This window comes from Pezoporus wallicus, unplaced genomic scaffold (assembly GCF_028554395.1).
Source record: "Pezoporus wallicus isolate ANWC-B61680 ecotype Strahan unplaced genomic scaffold, APGP_CSIRO_Pwel_v1 contig_3952, whole genome shotgun sequence".
Classification (NCBI taxonomy): Eukaryota; Metazoa; Chordata; class Aves; order Psittaciformes; family Psittacidae; genus Pezoporus; species Pezoporus wallicus.
The window spans coordinates 12,415,399-12,438,705 of NW_026635034.1; the positions used below are offsets into that span (position 1 = coordinate 12,415,399).

Consider the following 23,307-nt stretch of genomic DNA (forward strand, 5'->3'; position numbering starts at 1 on the left):
TTCTTCTTTAGAAATTAATTTTAAAATCCGTAATTTGTTCAATTAGTCATGCTGCTTTGTTGACTGTCGGTGAAACAGGGGCCATAAGCCATTTTAACATTCAGTTTCTGTCGATGCATTTTCTTGCCTAGCTTTCTGTTCTTCTGTTGCACTGCCAAATGCTACCACCAGATTAGTTACGCTGCTGGCATGTCCTGGTCTATTTAATTTGTCCTTTACAGACTTGCCTTTCCGAGAATGGCTGTGCAAACTCTTTGACCGTACTGAGGGGAACCCAGAAGTCCTTTCTGGCTTTACTGATAGTAAATTCTCTTTCTCACCCTTGTCAGTGGCAGGCATAGAGGTGCAAGAGGCACTCACATCTGCCTCACCAACAGTGCCATCATCGTCTGTGTCCGTCTGTAACTGTTTCTGCTCTGCTTGCATTTCTGCTTCAGAGATAAAGCCAGGGTATTCTGGAGGAGGCTCCTGAGAAAGCTGCTGCTCAACTTCATATTTCCACTCTGTAGCCCACTGTTCAATTGTAGAAGGGCACACCTGATCCATAATGGTACTGTATTCTGTGGTCCAGTTGTTAACTCCTCCAACCAGCTTCCCACCTTGTGCAAATATAAAGCTCCTTGACTTCATCATAGTGGTTTGACAAGCACTGAATGTTTCAGGAGGAAAATAGTGCATTGCTTTAGATTTGTCCAAGGGATAAGAGATGGTTGCTTCTAACTTGGTACGTTCTAGTTTTAACTTAGTGTTCTGAAAATTTGATCTTGGTTCTGACTGTCTGTCTGTTACAGCATCCATCCGGTTTATATTTCGAGGAACCATTCCATCACTCCTGAAAATCCCCTGCTTTTCATCCTCAGAACCACCTGAACCAGAATGGAGTCTGGAAACATTCTGTGCAATTTCTAATGTAGATTTACTGTAATCTGCTGTAGTGACTGCATTAGCACTAGAAGTACAATGGAGACTGGTGTGGTGGTCTGGAGCCAGCATCCTTGGGTCTGCTCCATCTTCTCTGGTACCAACAGAATGGGCTTTTTTACGCAATCCCATAGCTGGTGACATAGGAGCGGTACTCTCATCATACGCTAGCTCATCACCTCCGACATGGTATCTGTACATGCTGTAGCCATCAGAGCTGTTAACACTGCTTTGCCGTAGGAGGTAGGCAGCATCACACTCAGACGAAGCCCGTGAACGTGTATATGTGAGCTCAGTTTTGTCAATACCTGCCAGCTTCTCAAGAGCATTCACCATCCGACCAGACAGTTCTTCCAACTGAGAGAGTCGAAGGTCAACTGTTTGAAGAGAAGCTTTCATAAAGTGTTCTCTTTCATTCACTTCTTCTAGCCTCATAGACATATTTTCAACTCTGTTGGGTATAAAAGAGGAAGCACAGAACAGAAGCTGTGGAACGGTACAGTAACCTTTCACAGGTACCCAGCTACTGATTTCTTTGTAAGGCAGAATTTCGTGCTGTGTACCATGTACCACTCTTTTTTCCTATGTATAGCATACATGTGCATTTTCTTGTTACCTATACACCATGTCAGAGGGCTAGTTGAACTTTGCCCTTATTTACATGCCGTAAGAGTATAAAAGTTGCAGCCGTTAGGGACAGCCTACTACTAACATTTCCATTTGCCACCCACTTAATGTTTAGTTGTCCTCTTTCACTGTGAAGCATTGATTTATGATATGAAAAATACTTTCTAATGACATGCTCACAAGATGACTTAAAATAGCATCAAGGCATGTTGTAAAACAGATTTTGTAACTGTGTGAGAGGGAACATATGCTGGTGTATGGAATTACTTTAGCTCCTGAAATACCTTTCAATTATCTATCAGCAGAATGGAGTGGAATTACTGTCTAGTTCAATTAAAATAATACTTTTCCCCATTTTCTTTTATCATTTATATCATAATGAAACTGATGGTACCAGAAGAATGTATTTAAAAGTAATGCATTAGAATGTGACTTAGAGATCATACATTAGTAAAGCAACTGTGGGAATGAAATTAAAATTCTTTCTCTCTCACACACAAAAGATGACAAAGTATCTGGAGCAAGAAGCTGTGAGAAATAAGCAAATCTACTTTGTGCCCATAGACCATAGTGAATCAGTGAGGCTTACCAGCCCTGCTTTATTCTCCGCCACAATACCTAGGATTTTGACAAATTGCCATGGATAAATAGTGCAATAGAAACTACTCAAATACACGTAGCATATTTCATTTACTTCTCTCTTCTCAAATTTCACATATAATAATGCAAAAAGATCAGGGCCTCCCTTCAAGAGAAAGATGTTTATCTATTAAAGAATTATATGGGTCACAGAGCTACTTCATAAGAAATATTGAAAGGAAGGTAGGTAGAAATAATAATATTCTTCATAAGAATAAGAATATTCTTCATAAGAAATACTGAAGGAAGGTAGAGAAATTGATATGGAGTAGTTCATCATCAGAATACCACAAGCTAAATTAAGGTGGAAGTATTTAAACTATATATCATTTTCATCACAGGGAGAATTTTTCATTATTTCAAAGAAGTGACTAAAGACCCTATCTTTTGACTGAGAACTACTAACAGAATAGGCAGAGCTTTGGGAACAGTCCTGCCATGTGACCTGCTAAAAAACTGCTGCTACCATTATCACTGTGCATACACAATAGGCAAACATTACCTAGTCCTCAGAACAGCTTAATGATTTACATGTGAATATTCTGCATTTTAAATGGGAAAGTTCAGACTGAAAAGCTAAATGCTTTGTTCAAAGTTTCCAAGAGAATCTGTGGTAGAGAGTAAAATTCAGCAGTAAAATTCAGCAACCGTGAGTGCTGGACCCTAATGTAAACCATAGGTCCAAGGGAAGAATCCTCAGTGCTTTTGTCATTAAGCCCTAACATGTTTCTCATGGTTGGATGAGCTGCTGGAAGCTCAGCAAATCATAATTTGCTCAAACAGATAAAAAGCATAAATCCAGTAGGCAGATGAGTGAGAGGTCAAAAATTTACCAGGAATAAAAACGCTCTAATAACAAAGCTACCCAAACCAGCAGCCTTAGTGACTTAGTGTCATACCAGCAGGAACCACACAAAGCTTGCTCTCGTGAGAGATGTACCTTCACAAGTATTTGCTCAGGATTCAGATCAGCTTCTGAACTGGTGGTGGTTTTCTTCAAAATCTAAATCTTTTGTATTTTACCTCAATTTTGGTTATAATGAAGACAAAAACCCCACTACTGTTCCAGTTAAGTGGTGTGGTTTTTTTCTTGTAATTGGTACCTTTCAGAAGTAACTCTAATGCGTTCATCATTAGATGACTGCTGCTCATCCTCCTTTTCCTGGAAGTATTCTTCTACACACTGCTCTTCAAACTCATACAGCTTTTTTAGCTCTTCATCATTCAGAAATAACTCTGTGCAAAACAGAAGAACAAAATATGAGTTTTCTTTTTCTGAACTTCTGGCAGTCAATTTAAATCCAATTTAGCAGATTATCTTGGACATAGAGATACTGCAGATTCTACTCCTGCACTAAAGGAACAGGTGATTTTGTAAACAGGGAATTAGCACTTAGCCAAAGAAGGCCGCAGTCATGGAGACAACATAATGCATTATGACCATCACTGCTTTTAAGACATGTATTTTCTCAATGGCCTTTGCACTTTCTAACAGCTGTGCTACACGTTGAACAACCTGACTAGATTTTACTTTATAAAGACTAGGGCAATCTCTGCCAGTTTGACTGTTCCTTCATTCAAATATTGTTCTTAAAATGATTCCAGTTACAGGCAGCAGATAATATAACAGATTGTTTCCCAGACATTCTTTGGATAAGAGCTTCAAAAAATTATAATCATTATAATGTAAGGAAAACCAAAGGGAAATGTTTGCTCTTAGGAACATTTCATCCTTCTTGGAATTTGTCTCTGTATTTGGAATGTTACATTTACTTTTTTCCCTTTTTTAGCTCAATCGTATTGTGCAGCAATGTTCCTCTGAAATGTACAAATACAGGGATAATTGTGAGCATCTGATTATTTTAGCGAGGCATATAATGAACATAATAATGAACAATTAGAGAGTATGTTAGAAGACATCCTCGTTGTTGCCCTGTGAGATGCCAGATAAATCTCTAACATGGAGAAATGGAAGCAGGGATACTCTTAGACACAGGTTGATCGCAATCAGAGATGACATTTAAAACTGTGATCCCTTCTTCTCAATTTCCTGTATGCCCCTCCCAACATAAGAACTTCACTAGAACCTGCTAAGACTGCATTAAGTAGATGCCATCTCACTGTTTTAAGGAAACATGTTAAAGAAAGTCAGCAGCAGCAGCACAGCACTGTGTACTCTCAAGAGCCCTCAAAGCTTAAGAGCTGTGAATGTGATACAAATTTTTCCCATACTGTCTTCTGCAAATACTCTTGACCATTCAGCATTGGAAAAGCTGCTGCTTTCTGCTAATACAATGGAAATTGCTCAACACAGTGGTTTCATGCATACTCAGTCCCCTGTCACGCTCATCCTGGTCTCCTTCACCCTTCCTGCAGCGACAGCAGATTCGCTTGATGATTATGTAGATATGGCTGAAGATAATCATTGGTGGTGGGAGGACAGGTCTGTCATGGAATGTCATGATCAGCTGGTACCGCTGGAACTTCCACACTTGGTTAGATATTGATTTTACCTCAAAGAAGGTATTGCTGAAAAGGAACAAAGGTTCTATTAGGCTCCTAAGTTTACTTAGCACCGAGCAAGTATTATGTTGAAAAAAGCAGCGGCTAAATAACAACATAAGGGGACATGACTTTCTTTGGTTCAGCTCTCTGTTGATGCTGCTGAACTTGCTGAAGTCATGATTAGCTAGAAGTCACGATTTCAGTACTCGTAAGTGCTCTGCATCCCTTACGCACCACCCAGAACAGTCCACCTCTTAGACTATTTGCTTCTACTGTACAAAGTCCTTTAGGTGTTAGTGAAAAGAAACTTGCACGATATATCAATCACATAATTGTTATTTTGGGGTTTCGTTGACACATACCAGTCTTTGATATTACAAAGTATTAAATCTGTGAAAGGTATTTTGTATGCTAAACCCAGAAGCTTCACACAGTTTGCCTTTAAAATGCTGATCAGCTTGACCTACATAGAAAATTTCAAGTTTTCACAAAATGTCTTAATTTCAAGCTTTATTCACTCGCACCTCTGACTTGAAAACATGGTGCATATTCTTGTAAAGGAATTTGTTCTTGGAAGCCATGGCCTCATCATTTCTACACCAAAATAAGGTGTGGCAAAGCTGTTTCAGTTTGTAATTCAATGGATATGAAGAAGTGACAATATTCAATTCAGAGATAACAACAGCCATGGTTATGGAATACTAAGAGAAAGCAGACTTAGACAAAACTTTTTGAACTGTTTTAAAGTAAGCTCAGACAGCTCACTTCACTTCTCTGATAATTTTGATGATACTGGTACTTCCTTTTTTACATTTTCTGTCCACTTCTTTTCTAACTTTCTGTGCTCTAGATTATCTACATTCACAAAACCAGCTAAAGTACCTCTTTGAAACCAGAGAATTCTTGAGTACACATAGTTTTTTGTTTCTTTTGGCTAAGCGTACATAAGATTATATTTACCAATACTCAATGGCAATCTGCCTTCATTCTCTGTCTTATGCATAGCAGGAATTCCCCAGCTAGGTCTCACCCCGTTGCAGTCATGGTGGGATGGCAGGAGTTAACAGCATGACCTACCTCCCGCACTGCTGAGTCCTTGGTCCTTCAGTCAACAATAGCTACCACTGTAAGATTCCTCCCCTTCTCCCTAGCAATGTGACTGGCATTTAAGCACTTGAAAATTCATGACCTTTAAAGCTACATACATCAAATGAAAGACAGGTTTTGTGAACTGTAGATTTCTGGGCACAAAATGAACTATTTTTGCGGTTGTGACACCAGCTACCTATGCCAAAAAGCCCTCCAACACTATGTATTTATGGATCAACGACTTGCCTCAGATGGACTGTTCAGAAAGTCTTACAAGTAGGTATCTCAAGTCTCTTTTTTTTTATTTTATTTTTATTCCAGATGATGAAGTGATAGAGGAAATGGCTCCTGCTTTGGATGTTCAGATTTCATCCTATCACTGAATCATGTTTCCTAGTGCCTACATGGGCTTCCCTATGTATGTAGATTTCATGGATTCTGTTTCTGACCTTTGCAGAACAATCTTGAGGCCTGTCACTAGCCACTAAATAGTGACTGGAAACAGCCAGATTCTCTCACATGCATTACTGCAATTGCTGGCAAATTCAAAGCAACCTTCCCTCCACTCCTTCCCAGTGCATACACCATGCCAAGTATTTGCCAGTCATGTTCATACAGTCATTAGATTCTGAGTGCAAATGCAAAGCCTTGCAAAACCAGTTAACAGGCTCTCACAGAAACTCTCTCACATTAGGAAACTAAAGATAATGCATGATTATTTACATACTTGAAGACAGCAATCAGCAGGTTTACCAACAGGATATTTGCTACCAAGAGGTAACAGGCCATAATAGCAGGAGTGAGCCAGGCTCCCGGTATACATGGAGGGAGGCGTTTACCATCATCATCATAAAGATTGTCCCCACAGGGAGCTGAAGAAAAAATAGGAAAGGTTATTTTTCACAAGTTGCCTGATACTTACAAAAAACATTCACATTTATTTAATGATGACACAAGCATAAAATTTGCCAAGGTAAACAAATGTTGTCAGTTTATTTTCAGTAGCAAGTATGTGTAATATCTACTTCAAATTCTGCTTCTAACTACAGCATACAAAAATAATTTCCCATAATAGTGAACAGAGAGACAGCTCCAAGTTCACTGTACGGTGTGGCTCTCTCTTCAGATTTAGATGGATTTTCTTTTTCTCACAAATTAACAGTCTAGGACAAGATCTTAATGTGCATATGTGCACATTAATAGTGGAATTAAAAAAGAATTCTCATCCAAACTTGTGTGCATACCCTGCCAAACATATAAAGAGATCCACTCAGTGATCCCAGATTGCTGAGCATAAATTAAACTTTTACTGGGGCCCTGAATGTACTAACAAGGCCTTAACAGTCCTGGCCCAGCTTCACCTGGGTCTGCACCTGGGTCCCTGCCTCCTGGGTGGACCTGGGATCTGTGCTTGTCCCCTGGATGGACCCTTCTTGTGCTGGGTCCTGACTTCTTTTGCCCCTTCCTGGACTCCCTCAATGGGCCCCACACTGGCATTTGTCTTGTGCAGGGCTATGAAGTCACCCATGGGTGACCCTGCTGCCACTTCAGGGACAATTCCATTTCCCTTATTTTTCACAATAATTCTAAATTTTACATCAAATTTTAAACCAAAGAGATAAAAATATAAAATGAAAATAATACAGTGACAGCAAAACAGACTGATGAGAATGATACAAAAATTGAGACTATTGATCAAACTGAGAGAAAACAATTGCCTGAAGTAATCCGGAGGATAAAGGTGGTTCTGGGGTGAGAACTGTCCTTGAGGTGGGTGAATGCAGCCAGCTTGTTCTAAGTGCAGTGTCAGCATGTCTGATTTCAGATACAAGGCCATCTTTTGGAACCACTTAGTAGGTGAAGTGTATACCAACCACATGTTCTTTAGCAGAAATCTTAGGAAATACTAAGCCTGACAATGAGTTCATTACAGACTATAATTAATAAAACAGATTTTACTTGTTTGTCAACCATCAAACTTACATTTTTCCTGCTTAGCCTAAGTGTAACAGGAAAGGCAAGTGAATCAATGAAAGTACTGCCAAAGAACACTGACACTGTGTCTAGGTAATCAAAGGGAATTAATTGTATTAATTTTTGTATTTGTACAATTGTATTAATTGTATGACACTTGTACATCAGAATTTAAGAGAACTGTCAATGAACTAGAAACAAGACAGCAACCACAGAATTGCAATCTGGATTAAAATATTTTTGCTCTGCTTCTTTTCAAATGAAACTATTAAAGTACAAAACCAAGATTCATGCCTGAATATTGGATGAGCCCTATAATTAAAATGTCAGTATCTAGTGAAGATTAACGAATATATTCAGCTAAATGAGATGATTGGCTTTGCACAGAGACTTACGATTAATTTCCATGGCATAGACTGAAAAGTATTCCAAGGGAATGAAATAGAAGCGGAGGCAGGGAGAGAAAGAAAGAAAATAGGATAATATAGAAAAAAAAACAAACAAAAAAAGATGATTGCAAATACAGTTTTGCCACAATGCAAAGATAAGCAATTCAAGAGTCAGAACATTAGAGACATGCTTAGAAACAATGTCTTGGTTAAAAATGCACTGCATTCTGCAATTTCCTTTTCACATTGTTTTCCCCAAGTGCTACATATGGCAGTGAGTTCATATTAAAAATAAATCACAAAATGCTTCTGGCAGATGATCATTTAAATATACACAATATTTTAGGCAAGCAAACAAAACTGGCAGCCACCACTAACACAAACCAACTTGAAGCTATCACACAAAACCATTCTTTTAGCTATTATGGAAACATTTTCTCCTTTTTAAGAACCACCCTAGCTTTGGATCTGCCAGCTGCTGAATAACTGTGTTCCCATTAATAGTCACAATAAGGGTAGTGCAGTGAACTGTGACTACCGGCACAAATACTTGCTTGCCAACCCCTAAATGGTGGCTGTAACAAAAATCACGCTACTGAAGGAAACTCAGGCTTCTCTAGTGTTAAGAATATGTTGCTGTTGAGTACCAGGTGCCACAAACTTTTTGCTCATGGGCATCTAAACGGAGTGAACCAGCTAAGACCATCCTGGGTTGCATTACGAAAAGTATTATCAGCAAGTTAAGGGAGCTAATTTGTCACCTCTACTCAGCTCTGGTGAAACCACATCTGGACTTTTATGTCTAGTTCTGGGCTCTGTAGTTCTCCACAGAAATCACACATGGACATACTGGATAGACTCCAGTAAAGGGCCACAAAGATTTAGCTGATTGGAGCATTTGACAAATGAGGCAAGGCTGAGAATGCAGGGACAATTTAGCCTGGAAAAGAGAAGGTTCAAGGGAGATCTTGCCAATGTTATAAACACCTGATGGGTGTGTGGGAGTAAAGAAGACAGAGCCAGACTTTTCTCAGTGGTATCCAGTGAAAGGAGAAGAGGCAGTGGGCAAAGACAGAAATATGGAAAATTCCATTTACATCAGGTTCTCCAGAGAGGCTGCACAGTCTTCATCCTTCAAGATATGAAACACCTGACAGGACACTCCCTGAGCAACCTGCTCTATTTTACCCTGTTGTTGAGCAGGGAAGTTTGACTAGATCATCTCCAAAGGTGCCTTCCAACCTCAACAATTCTCTGATTTGTGATCTTCATCTTTAGGTGACATCTTATCCTCAATGAAGCTATGGACAGAAGTCCAACTACCTTCTTTCAGATGGAAAACTTCATGTAATACTTTGCCATAAATTGTTTACACTTGTGGGCCTTGGCAATACTATCCATAAGCACTTACCACAGTGTCAGGTTAGACTGCCCATGCAATCATTCCCCAGTGACTTCTGAGGCTGCTTTTGTGGTGTTTACAGAGAACCACGGAAAGGTCAGAGTAAAAATTTCTGATTGAAAGCAAAGAGAACTTCAGAAGTCATTCCATAGACTTCTAGATATAAGAAATGTACAGAATAACTGTAATGCAGTCTAGTACTACCAACAGAACTCCTTGCACAGCCATTTCTATTTCAATATCAAAACAACAAGAAAATAACAAAACCACACATTTCCAAGTTAGCGTATGTTTAAGCTACTGATACAGCGAAGCTTCCAACATGGGAAGGTCAGTGGAACAAGTATAGCTAGACTGAATTTGTGTTACTGCAAAGCCTGAACTTTGCCCCTAAATCTTTCACGCTGCTGAAGAAAGACTTTTAGCTCAAGGAATGCAGAGTATGTAACTGAGAAACAACCGGAAGCATCAGACATCTGGCACACCACTTACACTAAAGAGATCAGTATTGTTGGCAAGGTGTGAGTTTTGTTTTATGAAGAAATCAAACTATCTACATTGTTTGAAGTGAAATGGGATCGAATGCACATTATGAGCCACAATGGTAAGGGATACCCTGTTACAGTCCATTCCTTGCCCCGGGAGAATTAACCCACTTGAGAGATGCTGAGCTTATCCTGGCTTATCATGGGCACTCAAACTGCAGTATCAGATAATACTTGTCTAACCTTTCATTTGTCAGGAGTAATTTACTGCATCGTAAGTTACATTAATGAGACAAGCATTCATAAGGAAAACAAAGATGATGTGATCTTTGCAAGTGTATGCTGTTCAGAAACAGACTAATGACATATTTTATTCCTTTCTAAGCAATTAAAGTACACTTGAATTACATTCGGTACTAAGGTTTTTCATGCTCATGGATTTTTACAGGTTTTGAACTTAGATGTAAGTTTCTTCAGCCTTCCACTCTACTACTTAGCAATATTTGCAGATGGTCGAAATAACATACACAAAGCTGAAGGAACAGCTTGTATTATTTCAAATAAAGTGCAAACTATGTGATACACACTATAGGAGGCCAGCTGCATGTTTGACAGTCCAAATTTCAGATATTAACACAAAACTAGCAGTAACGTGACAGTTTCCATCTTCTCTAAAATACTGACAGTTACTGTTTAAACTGTGCAGCTTTTATAGAAGGAAGGTTACTTCCACACCCAAAGCTAATCAGGCAGAGTTTTCCTTTTCTGTTTTCTACAGCTGTAGAAAAAAAAGAACATGAGTGATTCATGAAATGGAAACATTTCTGGAAAATAGACAGATGTACCAATGGGAGTAAAAATGTATTAGCTCGTTGCCTGTGCATGGGTTGGAGATGAAAGGGTGTGTGTATTTCCATCTCCTGGCCAAGGTATTTGGTCTTTTTTTTTTTTGGAACTATCAGTAAAACACTGATTCAAAAGAATGTTTCAGAATGATCTCTGATGATCCCTGCAAGTAAACAGAACACTCATGGACAGTAGAGTATTCCAGAATATATCACTCTCAGTGTTAACTGAATTTGAATCTAAACTGAGAGAGGGCATGCAGGTGGGGAACAGAAAATTGTTCAGTCTATGGAGTCTGCCACAAGAAAACAACAACAACAAAACAGTACTTCCAAATTAAAACCAACCGTTAATTTGGATCTGATCATCTGCCTCAGAAACAGGAAACAGACTCTTACTATGAATTCTACTCTTACGGTCTATCTGGTCTGCGAACACCTCTCCATAGATCATCCAGTAGGGCATATAGAAGATATTGCGAGCTAGTCTCCAAGATGGCTCTTCATCCGGGTGCAGGATAGCTTGTCGGGCTACTCCAAAACTCATCAGAACCACAAGCATGATGACCACAAAGTAGAGCATGTCGATCATCTGCCCGGAGAGACCATACAGGTATTGTCACCAGGTAGTACAGCAGCACCAGCATGCCAGTCTGCCAGCAGGCATTAAAGTAAACAAGAAAGTATGAAGAGAACAAACAAATTTCCCTGGATAATTTTCTTGGCATTACTCTTTAACTACTGCTCATGAATTGAGCACATGTAAAAACGCAGCTAAAACACTTATTTAAAGAAATACTAGATATATGTTTACAAAGACAATGCTAAAGCCTTTGCTATCCCTACGCTGTTTTGTATCGAGTGTGTACAGTACAGCCCTCTTCTGTGGTTGCAAAGAGGTGACATTATCATTGCTGTATCATCTCCTGTCCACAGCTGATGGTTTTGTGAATGATCCCAGTGTATCAGCCACCTGTTATTGCTATATGGCTTTGGGAGACAGGAGGCAGGCAAAGTGAAAAGGTTTCCAAAGGCTGGTTCAAAAAAACCACCAACAAACAAACCAAAAAAGACAGAAAAAAGAATCCCTCTCAAATGAAGCTATTATTAGCAGGAGTATTAACAGTAGCATCTCATGTGTGTGAAATTCACATGGCAACCTTGTCATAGCTTTTATTCAGAGCCCTACTCAGATGGAAACCCTCTTTTTTAAACAGAACTGAATTTAGTTTCCCATGAAGTTCTGAAATACACAATTTACAGCACTTTAGGCACTAACCATTTTTCCAATCATCATGACGTAAGGTCCCAGGTATTTGTTCACACCAAAGATATCCAGTACTCTAATGTACCAGAATATGATATCTACACAGTAAATCACTCTTCCATAACCCATGTAAGGCTGGTTCTGCAGGCGAAGGATTGCTCCTATCATAAATACTGAAATAGCCACCAAGTCAGTAATATTCCAGTATTCCTGGAGCCAAACTTTCACTTTTTGGCTCAGCTTGCCAGGCTCTGACATCAGAATCTGAAATAAAAAATAAACAACACAGAAATCATTAGGAAAAACATTCAGTTACCTTTTTGAAGCAATGGTCATGAGAGAAGATCAACTTTGTCGCATTCAATAGGTGTCCGAGACCCCCTCTACTGCCAGCAAAATTTGTCTCAAGCAGCAATAGTTTTAGTCACCGGCAGGCAGAATTTCCTTTTCACAGAAACATAGACTAGTTTGTGTTGGAAGGAACCTACAAAGCCCATCCAGTTCCAACCCCCTGCCACAGGCAGGGACACCTTCCACTAGACCAGGTTGCCCCATCCAACCTGGCCTTGAACACTGCCAGGGATGGGGCAGCCGCAGCTTGTCTGGGCACCCTGTGCCAGTGTCTCACCATCCTCATAGTAAAAAATTTCTTCCTTATGTCCAATCAAAACCTTTCTTCTTTCAGCTTAAAACAGGTGTTGTCCTGACAGGGCTTGGTAAAAAGCCTCTCTCTTTCTTACAAGCCCTTATTGAAAGGCTTCAGTATGCTCTCCCTGGAGCTTTCTCTTGTTCAGATTGAACAACCTCAACCCTCTCAGTCTTTCTTCACAGAAGAGCTGTTCCAGCCCTCCGATTATCTTCGTGGCCCTCCTCTTAGACCCCCCTTTCATCTCTATTTCTATTTCGGCTTTATTAAGCTTTTTTTGTTGTAGGTTTTGATCAATAGCATTTAAACCAGGAGAACTGGCTTACTGACTTGGCATCCATATTTATCTCCAAATGCAGTTAGTATGAGATGGGGATGTTGTGAACCAGAGAAGGATAGACTAAGTGCAAACCATACTACAGCATGTGAACACAGAACAAGTTTTTATGTCGTCTTCCTGATACAAAAGTTATGAGGTCAGTCTCAGAGTACTCCTGGTTAATACCCAAAACACCTCTCTGCCTGTAGTTCTCACCAAGAGCTGCATCAGTAATAAAAAGACAGTACCTACGGAGAATGTCCTTCATGGGTTATGGCCCTGCCCTACTTGGAAATACACATAAGAGAATGACTGACCTCAGAGCATTTTTGCCTCACTTTTTTTGCCCAAGAATAATTTTCCATTGTATGGAAAAGGGTTATAAATGAAACTCTCTCCAGTGATGGGCATTTTGGGACTCTGTGGCTATTAGAATCTTCTCTGTCATGTATGGCTTCTCAACACTCTGGCACAAGTCCATGCTATTATTACCTTTAAGAGTGAGCTTCATTTTAAGGATTATGAGATGTTGGTATAATCAGACTTTACCTCTCTTACTTTCTCTAAAGCCAATGTCACGATGTAGGAGATGACAATCCATTCCTGGATTGATGGCCACCGTTCCATCCGCACCAAAATGATATAATTAAATAGCATCAAGTAACCAAGGTATGATATCTACCAAAAAAAGAATAAAATTCTTTATGGACTTCAGGTGATGGATCCCAGGATCCTTCCACTGTTAGGCATTATTCTATTACTTGATGACTTAGACACACACACACAAAATCAGGCTCCACTAATTTCCATTAGGAAGTTCTGGACTAGTAGTATAAGTCAACAGAGCTACCACTGTTCTCTGTAACGGTGAGAATGTCAGACTGGTGATGCTTGTGTCTCCATGCCTCACAGCAGTCTTTGATGACCAGCCATACTAAAAACTTCATTCTTGGAACTCTAGAGTTAAGAAACCAAAACAGATTGCAGGATTAAAAAAAAGAAAACAAGACAGTAATAAACCAAAAGGTTTTCCAGGGAGAAAATTGAGTTTTCTAAAGAATGAGATAATCAATGTGAATTTTTTACCCACCATCCACCAACAGATGTAAAACAGAATACAGAGGCAGGGCTGGGAGCAGCACGTGACTGGAGGGGTAGGGGAAATAAAGTGTCACATGGGCCACTTGCTTTTCTTCACCCTTTAATAATGCGATTGGGACCCTCTAGGCCGAATGTCCTCTTTAGTTGAAGCCAGAAGCATACAGACTTCAAAGACCAGTCACTACACCACCTCATCCTATACTTGTTACTTAAACTCATCTGCATGAACAGTACGTTTGCAGATAATTTGGTTACTTTAAGTAGCCTGAAGTTTCAGGAGCAAGTTTCTTGCTGAAGCCTAATCCACTAAGAGCACAGAAGGTTGCATCACTGTGTCAGAGAAGAAACATCAAACAGAAGGTATTTAAAACACTCTTAGCCTGCATAGTGCGTGAAAGTGAAGCCCACCCTAATTCTCACATTCACATGAGCATGTATGAACACACACATTGAGGCTATTCATGAAAGATTCAGCTGTTGAGGACCCTTCCTTGATCAGTTTCTCTGAAGGAAGCAGGCCTGCTGCAATGCCCTCCCCATAGCTGCCATGCCCACTGGCAAAGGCCATGGCCTCCAGCAGTGGAAGGAATGGACAGATGATCCAGGCTGCTGAATGACCTCATTTGCTGGAAGAAGCAAACCACCAATTCCAAAGGACTCTAAATCAGGCCCTTTGCACCAGATACTTTTTTAATCTAATAAAATGTAATTTCTTTACACTGTGAAACCATGATGAATGCTTTTCTTTGAGATTAAGTAAGAATTTTGCTTTTAAATTATTAATACAAGCAGCAGAGAGGCATCAGTATAGTGTTGTGTGATTACGATGTGCAAAAACTGAAAACCTACATCGCAATCTGACATACTGGGTTATCTGAAGTCCTAACTTTGAATAAAAAAGAAACCGGTATCCATTTTACAGGGCACACACAAACTTATGAGTAGTAGCATGAGTACATTTTCTGTTTTATTAAAACAGAGTTTAGAACCAGATAATTCCGGATGCACTGAAGAGAAAATCAGATGCCTTTCAAAAATAAGTATTTTAGTTTAGATTGGTTTTAGTTATCGAACTATAAGTACCTATTAAATCTTAGCAGACTAGAATCTGTGCTTCCATGTAGGTTGTGCTCATCTGAGCCTAACTGTCAACAGAACAAATGGCTAGCACTCATACTATGACATTAATTCTTGGAAGCTAAAGTATATTTCAACACAGAACAGGAGCTGGAGCCTTTAGAAAGCAAGAGAATCCAGCCTACTTTGGATTGAGTGACTGGACTGTGGAGCTTGGCATGTGATTAGCCAGACAGCGCCTCCTTCAAAGTGTGTAGTAGCTTTAGAGGCTGACAGCATAAGTGCCAGTTATTAATTCTGTTTCAATGTCTATTCATTTTTTCTCTTGTCGTGGATGATAAGGGAAAATAACAAGGGAAGAGAATACGATACCACCGGCCAAGAAAGCGAGTTCCACCCGGAAGCCCCTGTCCTTCCGGGTAACTCCCAGTTACCCCCCACCCCGGGCATGACGTGCTGTGGTATGGAATACCTCCCCGGCTAGCCCGGGTCAGGCGCCCCGTCTCTGCTTCCTCACAGCTTCCCCTCCTCCCTGGCAGAGCATGAGCCTCACAGAGTCCTTGGTCAGGGTAAACATCACTTAGCAACAACCGAAAACATCGGCTTCACCAACACTGTTCTCAAGCTAGAAGTCAAAACACAGCACTGCACCAGTTAACACAAAGGAAAAACATGACTGCTACTGCTGAACCCAGGACATCTCTGAATAAAGGTAATGCTTTACTCATCAGATTCCATGAAAGTCAGTACTATTTACTTACTTATTACTTGGTTATTATTTTTACACTGAAATCCCTTAAGTTTCACAGGTGTGGAAAAAAAAAAAGTTATCAGTTTAATCATCACGACTTACTGTGTAGAACCAAAATTTGACAATAGGTGCATTATAGAATTCATAAATCTTTGTTCCAATTGGAAGGCTCTTTTGTTTTTTCTTTCCATTCTCTTCATCTCCTTTCCGGGAGCCTGTATCCACATTTGCATCCTGGAAGACCAAAGTAGTCAGTTTTCATCAATATAATAGTAAAAATAGTAATTTTTCCTCAACTACAGCCCCAGTGAACTGTGAAATGCACAATGCTTCCTCTGAGTAACAGTTTCCTCTTCTGAAAAATGTAAAAATACAAAATCTAAGCAGCTACACAGGTAATTGAGACATCCTGAGAATCCAGCCAAAACCCTCCCAAAACTCTTCAGATTTTCATCCTACAAAGACCATTGAGATTTTAACCAGAGTGACCTATAGCATTATCAGAGAAGTAAGTAAACTGAGCATTCCTGAGATAGTAGAACTTCTTAATAGCTTCCATTACTGACCACATTTTCCTCCTCCTTTTCTCTGCTTTCATCATTTTCTTTTGATGTCTGGTAAGAATAATCATCATAACTCCGAAACTCAAGGAAAAGGATGGTGGGAGGGAAGAGAATCCCCATTATAACCTACACAACAAGAAAGAATTCAATACAGGTGACAATATTTGGTTATGTTAATAGCTATCTTAAGGCAAATCCCATAAACAACATTTTCTTTTGTATAGCATTCAAGATATTCTGCTATCGTCAAACCTACAAAAATTACTAAGTAGTACCTATGAAGCACTGGCACTAAGGTCTTGTATGAAAGATGGCACTGTGGAAGGCTTTCCATCTCCACAAATACACTGCAATTAAGAAATTCTCCTGTAAAATTAAAGGTATGCAGAGAAAGTCCATGGAATGGACAAAGTGGTGGTTTGAAGAGGGCTTCTGGTTTGTTACTGGAGTTTATAGTACTTTAGTCCCTCACTAAAATTAGTTTTAATAGCTAAAAATTGCTTACAAGGAATGTAAGAAGCATGTGTCCATGTCTGGTTCATATTCTCTCTATTCCCATTGTGTGGGCCCCTAATAGCTTGTATTCAACTGATTTTTAATCAAAGGTGTATGCTTTCAATGAACAGATGTCATCATTCATTGAAAGCCACAACTTCACTTCCAAATTCCAACTATGAGAAGCCTTTTATAGATTTGTATTTTCCTGTGTCATACAGTAATGTTCCTTAGATATCCCGAATTTGGAAACAAAAAAAAAAATTAGCTTTAAAACAAGCAAGTTCTTTAAACTTCTGTAATTAGTAAGCCAATTTGTTCTATGCATACTCTACATATAATGGAGTATTATATGCAATAAACCATACCCTTGAAAACAGCTGCAGAACAGAAATACCTTAAGGCCTGGGTTTTTCCGCATGCGTAGTCGACCCATCCACATATCTGTTAGAAGCATCTGGCTGCATGTGTGAGCAATGAAGTCCCTGTGTTTAGCTGCCACAGCCAATTTCAGGCAAGTAGAATTACTCCAGTTTTTCAGCTCGTATGTCAGAAGTTTCATGGCAATCTGCTCATCATGTTTATAGGACTGATCCAAGAGTTCAACAGCCAGCTGGCCAAAATCTCTGGAAAATGCAAGGTAAGTCCAGTGAAGTCTGATTTAGAAATCAGTTTCTGCTTGCATTTGGGGTTTTCATTCTGCTCACAGGGGATCATGTTTTTCCCACACACATGTACAAGGACAAGCACAGCTGAGTCTCAAGCTTGACTTGGGACAGCCTACAAAAGTTCCCAACAGATTTTTAGTGACCAGAATTAGCTTAAACCAATAACATCTTAAGGCCAGTTTATGTATATCATCAGATACCCCTTACTTTATGTGAGTAAACCCTGAAAATAACTTTGTGAAATAAAACTAGCTAATTTTACAGAGAGAGAAAATGAAGAAAAGAATGTGTTCTGTCAGAAAAAATGCAAGTTTTCTCATTGGTCATGTTGCCTTTGGATTCTGAGATGACATTTTAGCTCATTTACTCTTGATAAACTGACTCCAAATGGCATTCTGCAAACATACATTCTAGAAATCAATTGTACTTTACTAGAAGTAAAGCTTCTCAGCTGCTCAGACAACCCCCTATATCAAGTAGATATAAAGTCTGCTCTGCATCTACTAACTTTGAGTTGTTGTCCAGATCCTGAGAAATGTCATCCACCAGTTCACTCTCAGAAGACTCATGGGCCATAGACTTGTAGAGTTTGCAGGCCACCAGTGCTTTGGCCATGGTTTCCTCCCCTCGCTGCCAAAGGAAAAGTGCCATCTTTTGCCGTTTCATCAGCACGGCCCACACCATCAGCTCATGAAAGGGGTACTGGAAACGGCTGACTTCTGGGTCATCCACATCAATATCGATCTCTTCCTCCTTCTTCTTCTTTTTCTTCTTCCCTTTCGTGGGAGGCTCATCATCCTGCGGAGAAAAGGAGAAAAATGTTCCCATTAATTTCTACAGCTTACCTGACAATGACACCATGCACAGAACAAGTATTTAAAGGACGTATTAATAATTAAATATCTAGTTTGTTTTTGCTGTTTGTACAATGAATGCCAATAGCAATAAAACTATGAAGAACATGTAACAGAGCAGGCACTAGGCCAGTACACGCAGCTTGCTATTTTATTCAGAGAACCATTTCTTGCATACTGAATTACAAGTCACCCATCTTGGATACGTACAGTAGAACCCTATTGTACTGAAGGCATCATTTTATACTGCATTGGAAATAGATCTCTTCCACATGTGTAATTGCAATTTCATTGCAATAAGTTGTTGCAAGTTAATTTGTAATAAATTAATATTTAATGAATTCCTTTGCAGTGCAAGTGGAACTTTAACAAACCTGAATTCACTATGAATAGGTTCCACTGGAATTTCTGATTTGATATGTCTGCATCTATTCCTGAAGAACAGTGCTGCATATCTTACAGGTATCAAAGCAGTTTTCAGATGACATGGAGGTGGAGAGAGTGGTAACATGCAAATGGAGAAGACAAGCAGACAGCATCCTTAAGAACAGCAAGATACTAAAGGGAGTCTTCACCTTTGAATAGCAATCTCCTCTTATGTATGCAGTGGAAACGGAGGGTATAAGTATCCCGTTTCTTAAAGGGATAGGGAGGATAGGCCATTACTACAGGAACCAACATGGAAGTAACTGAAGGGAAGTACTGACAATGAAGCAGGATCCTGAAGGGAGAAAAGCCAGGATTGGGAAAATTAGGGCTATAGATAATGTAGGAAAAACATTGCATATATAGGTGCAGACAGAGCTCACGATCACTGTACACCTCGATTCCAGACTCAGAAGAGTATTGCAAGTAAAAGCAATTACCATTCTCCAAAATTAGTTCCTGTTCAAGCAAGCTCAGCATAATGCACTATTTTTTCCCAAAATACAAACTTAAATGCAAACTGGGTGCTCAGCCTCACACCCCATGTTTCAAAGACAACTCTTCAGCTTAACAATGAAGAGCTCTCTCTTCCAGCGGTTTTAAGAACTGCAAGTGGTGACCTCTGTCTCTTATGGAAAATTCAGGGGTCAGAAACTGCATGCACATGAAGAGTGGTAAGCATCTCTGAAGCATCTCAAATGGAGGACCAAGGATTAGGTCCTCCTCACACTAAAAAAAAAAAAATCAAATCAAAACAATACCCTGGGTAAGAAAGTCAAAGTGCTAAGGAAACTAAACTTCCTGTTTAGGGCTGTAACCCTGGAAATCAAAACAACCTCAACACTTTGAATCACATCAATTTACTGACCACTTCAGCAAAAGAAATACCAATTTTTCTTTTCACTTTTTCTTTCTTTTGGAAGAAGGGAATGGGACACAGCCACTGACAAGTGGAGAAAACACTTTGGCCATGTAAGCTATTTCTCAATGAAAGAAATAGCAAAATCAACTTCTGGAGAAGCACTAGGCAACCTATATGTGATCAATGCTGAGAAAAAAAAGGTCACACCTCAAGGGCTGAGCTTTTGGTCTTGAGCCATTAGAAAATAGGAAGCTGATCAGAGTTTAAACATAACTTGGACTTCCTCTGTAGAGAAGAAAGCTTCTCATCTGCTTGGGGAAACAGAGGCTTTGTGGTGAGTTTAGTTCCCATCAAACGTGACTCAAGAAAAGGGTACATACACTCTGTTCTAATACTATCACTGTGTTAATAAAAGCATACTTCATGAGAAATGTACTTAGCGTTTTCGTGTAAATGATCTACGATAAAACTTCATTTACACACACATTGTTACTTCATGGTTAAAAGGGATTTGACCGTAAGCTCTGCTGGATCACATACTCTTTTCAATACCATAAATTTTCACATCTGAATTGTAAAATCTACAGCATGTTCCAACATGGAACGTGTTGTTACATAATAGTGCTAAAAACTGCCTAAAGACTGTTGAGCAAAGCTTTAAGCAGCTCTGAAGACTCCCATTAAAAACAGTCCAAAGTATCAAATAGGCTGTTTTCAAAATAGAAGATTTTTTTCTAGTACAAATTTACTTTACCACAGTAATAGTGCAAAAGCTAAGAGCAAGAGCAGAACTTTACCAAGAAATGCTCTAATAAAAAACGGTATTTTACCATAAATCCAACTTACCTCCATTCCTAGTAGTTTAAGAGCTTTTGGCTGAATATTAAAAATGAAAAAGAAAATTAGTTAGATGGGAAGGAAAATTCAAAGACCAAACAATACCAAGGAAAAACATTTACAAATGTACAGTATTTATTATTAAATTTACTATTCTAAATAATTGTACCAATAGTGGTACAATTAATTAATCTCACTCTAAATTGTATTTTCAGGAAGCCAATGTGTTAGGAAATATTTTCCATCTGCACTCAAGGATTTTGATCCACACGGAAGAGTTAACTGAATCATTCAAGAATATGCTGCTTTGAGAACGAAAATCACCGCGTGAACACAAAAGATCGACAAAAAATAGTGCTTCTAAGCATATATGGGTTAAACATACCCACAGGGAACAGTAAAAAAATATAACAGATCTTGAAACCTCTCACAATTTCCCATTTAAAAAAAAACAAATCCCTCTGTTCAATTGCAAAATCTCTGGTTTACATTTTCCCTAAAGGTTTATTTGCTTGTTCCATCAGATAATACTGCACCATATCTGTACTATACATCAGCTACATGAGTGGCCTTCTGATCATCTGTGGGAATTTCTGTAATTAGGAAGCTTCACTTGACCTTCAAAGCTGAACCAAACAAATAAGCTAATGAAGAAAATTATTCTATTTGCTTAGAACAGACTTTTTATCAAAGCAAGCACTATGCTTGATATTCTCAGTATTGGTACTAAATATACTAAAATTGGTACTAAAAATACTAAATATACTAAAAATACTAAAAATTGGTACTAAATATACTAAAAATACTAAAAGCCCTACTGAGACTGCAGTGACTTCCATACAGAACAGTTCTTTACATGACTTCGTGTAACAGCTCTTCTGTATTCTGATGAACACTCTGCCTCACCCAATCTAAGCTGCTGTTTGCTAAGATGACTTAAACAATAGGCCTGGCTTGAGCAGCACAGTTTACAGGTATGAGAGCTACAGCTTCAAGTAGGAATAAGTAACTATGCAAACACCACAGTTAGAAATGCTTGGATTGTAAACTACTGGAATGGGAGGAAATTCACCTCCAGATCAATGTATTTACCACCTTTTGGGTCCTCCCATCCTTTAACATGTTTTTACAGGTTCCTTGTACCACTTCACTACCAGAGTTTCAACTTCAGTCTTGCAGCATTTGTTTAGAATTAGCACGTAGTGTTTCACAAAGACAAAGAACAGTGTTACTTAGTTTTTACCATCAGCACTATGGCCACATCCAGAATGAACTCATTCTTACCCTCTTTGGTCCAAACAAATTATTATAAAGAGTCCGAAAACTTTTTCGCGTATAGTTGCAGCGGTAAGCTCCACCCATGAGATATTCAAGTACAAGACCAATATCTATGAGGCTGATATGATAATCTGGTGGAAGATTTCCCTACCAAAAATTAAAAAAGAAAAAAATAAGGACGTAGGATAAAAAAACCATTAACATACATTAAATTGCAAGGCTAGACATATAAGTCATGCTCAAGTTGGCACATGGGTATTATTTACAGCCACTGGTTTCAACCGCTGAATGTTTGTGTGACAACTGATTCACATAATAGAATTGGAAGGGGCAGAGTTTTTTTGTTTTGCTGTTGGCAGAATTTATAGTTGAGGCCAAATTTTCATTTGGTTTACTCGTACAGACAGTCAGCGTCCATACACGCTTGAGTTGTTTGCAAGGGTTATATTGATGAAATTAAATAACTTCGTATTGATTACCATTAATCCAGTATAAAAGCGTAACTTAATTTCATGATGAGTATCAGGCATACTTTACCTCTTATGGTAACTTATATTTCACCATAATATTATCTACAGAGTTAAGATTACAATGCAGAATATGATCTACATTAATGTGCAAGCCAGAATCAAATAAAAAGGGAGACTGTAATTTCCGTCATTACACTTAAAAACTGGATAGTGGTACTGACTCTGCTAGAAACATGAGCTGAAAACTGCTCCATTGTTCACGCTACATCCTACAACAATAACTGATTCTACAGCACCACCGAGCAGTTGCTATGATGAAATAACTATATCCTAAGCAAACACATCACCTCCATGTTAACCCAACCGAATCCCCGAGACTGCCGCTGAATGAGTATGAATGCGATGAAAAGGAGACAGACAGAAAGCAGAATGCAGAAGAGCATTAGTAACACTCAAAAAGACAAACGCTGAGTGAAGTATTGTGCTATGAAGCAGATGAATATGAATTATACATTAACCCAGTACTGTGCAATTCCCACATCTAAGCCTCCCTGGAATAAATAGGATTTTTCCTTGCAAAAAGGAATACAGGCTATTCATGTAGCTGAATTTTACTGAGTAAAAGCCCCAAACCCTCGAACAGAGCAAATATGACAACAAATCTTACAATGACCCTATTCATGTATAATGAACAGATTTACATGCAATGGAAATAAATGAATAACAAATTTAGGACGTGTAGCATTGAGAAACGGAACAGATTTTCTTCCAGGAAAAAGTAGGATTGATGGGAGAAAAGGAATTAAAAAAAACAAAC

The 23,307-nt window shown here is 39.0% G+C and overlaps 1 protein-coding gene across 1 annotated transcript in view; it reads right to left on the reverse strand.

The window, feature by feature from the left end:
- The window catches only part of TRPM1 (transient receptor potential cation channel subfamily M member 1), a 90,217-nt gene continuing 66,910 nt past the window's right edge, over window positions 1-23,307 (reverse strand). Inside the window, exons 15-27 of the mRNA XM_057399073.1 lie at window positions 22,027-22,167; window positions 20,752-20,781; window positions 18,272-18,561; window positions 17,493-17,721; window positions 16,604-16,726; window positions 16,140-16,271; window positions 13,658-13,786; window positions 12,156-12,407; window positions 11,294-11,468; window positions 6,509-6,653; window positions 4,517-4,716; window positions 3,291-3,423; window positions 1-1,372 (exon numbers count right to left, since the gene is read on the reverse strand). Coding sequence (XP_057255056.1) covers window positions 94-1,372; window positions 3,291-3,423; window positions 4,517-4,716; window positions 6,509-6,653; window positions 11,294-11,468; window positions 12,156-12,407; window positions 13,658-13,786; window positions 16,140-16,271; window positions 16,604-16,726; window positions 17,493-17,721; window positions 18,272-18,561; window positions 20,752-20,781; window positions 22,027-22,167 — 3,258 coding nt within the window. The 3' untranslated portion in view covers window positions 1-93. The remainder of the gene's footprint in view (window positions 1,373-3,290; window positions 3,424-4,516; window positions 4,717-6,508; window positions 6,654-11,293; window positions 11,469-12,155; window positions 12,408-13,657; window positions 13,787-16,139; window positions 16,272-16,603; window positions 16,727-17,492; window positions 17,722-18,271; window positions 18,562-20,751; window positions 20,782-22,026; window positions 22,168-23,307) is intronic.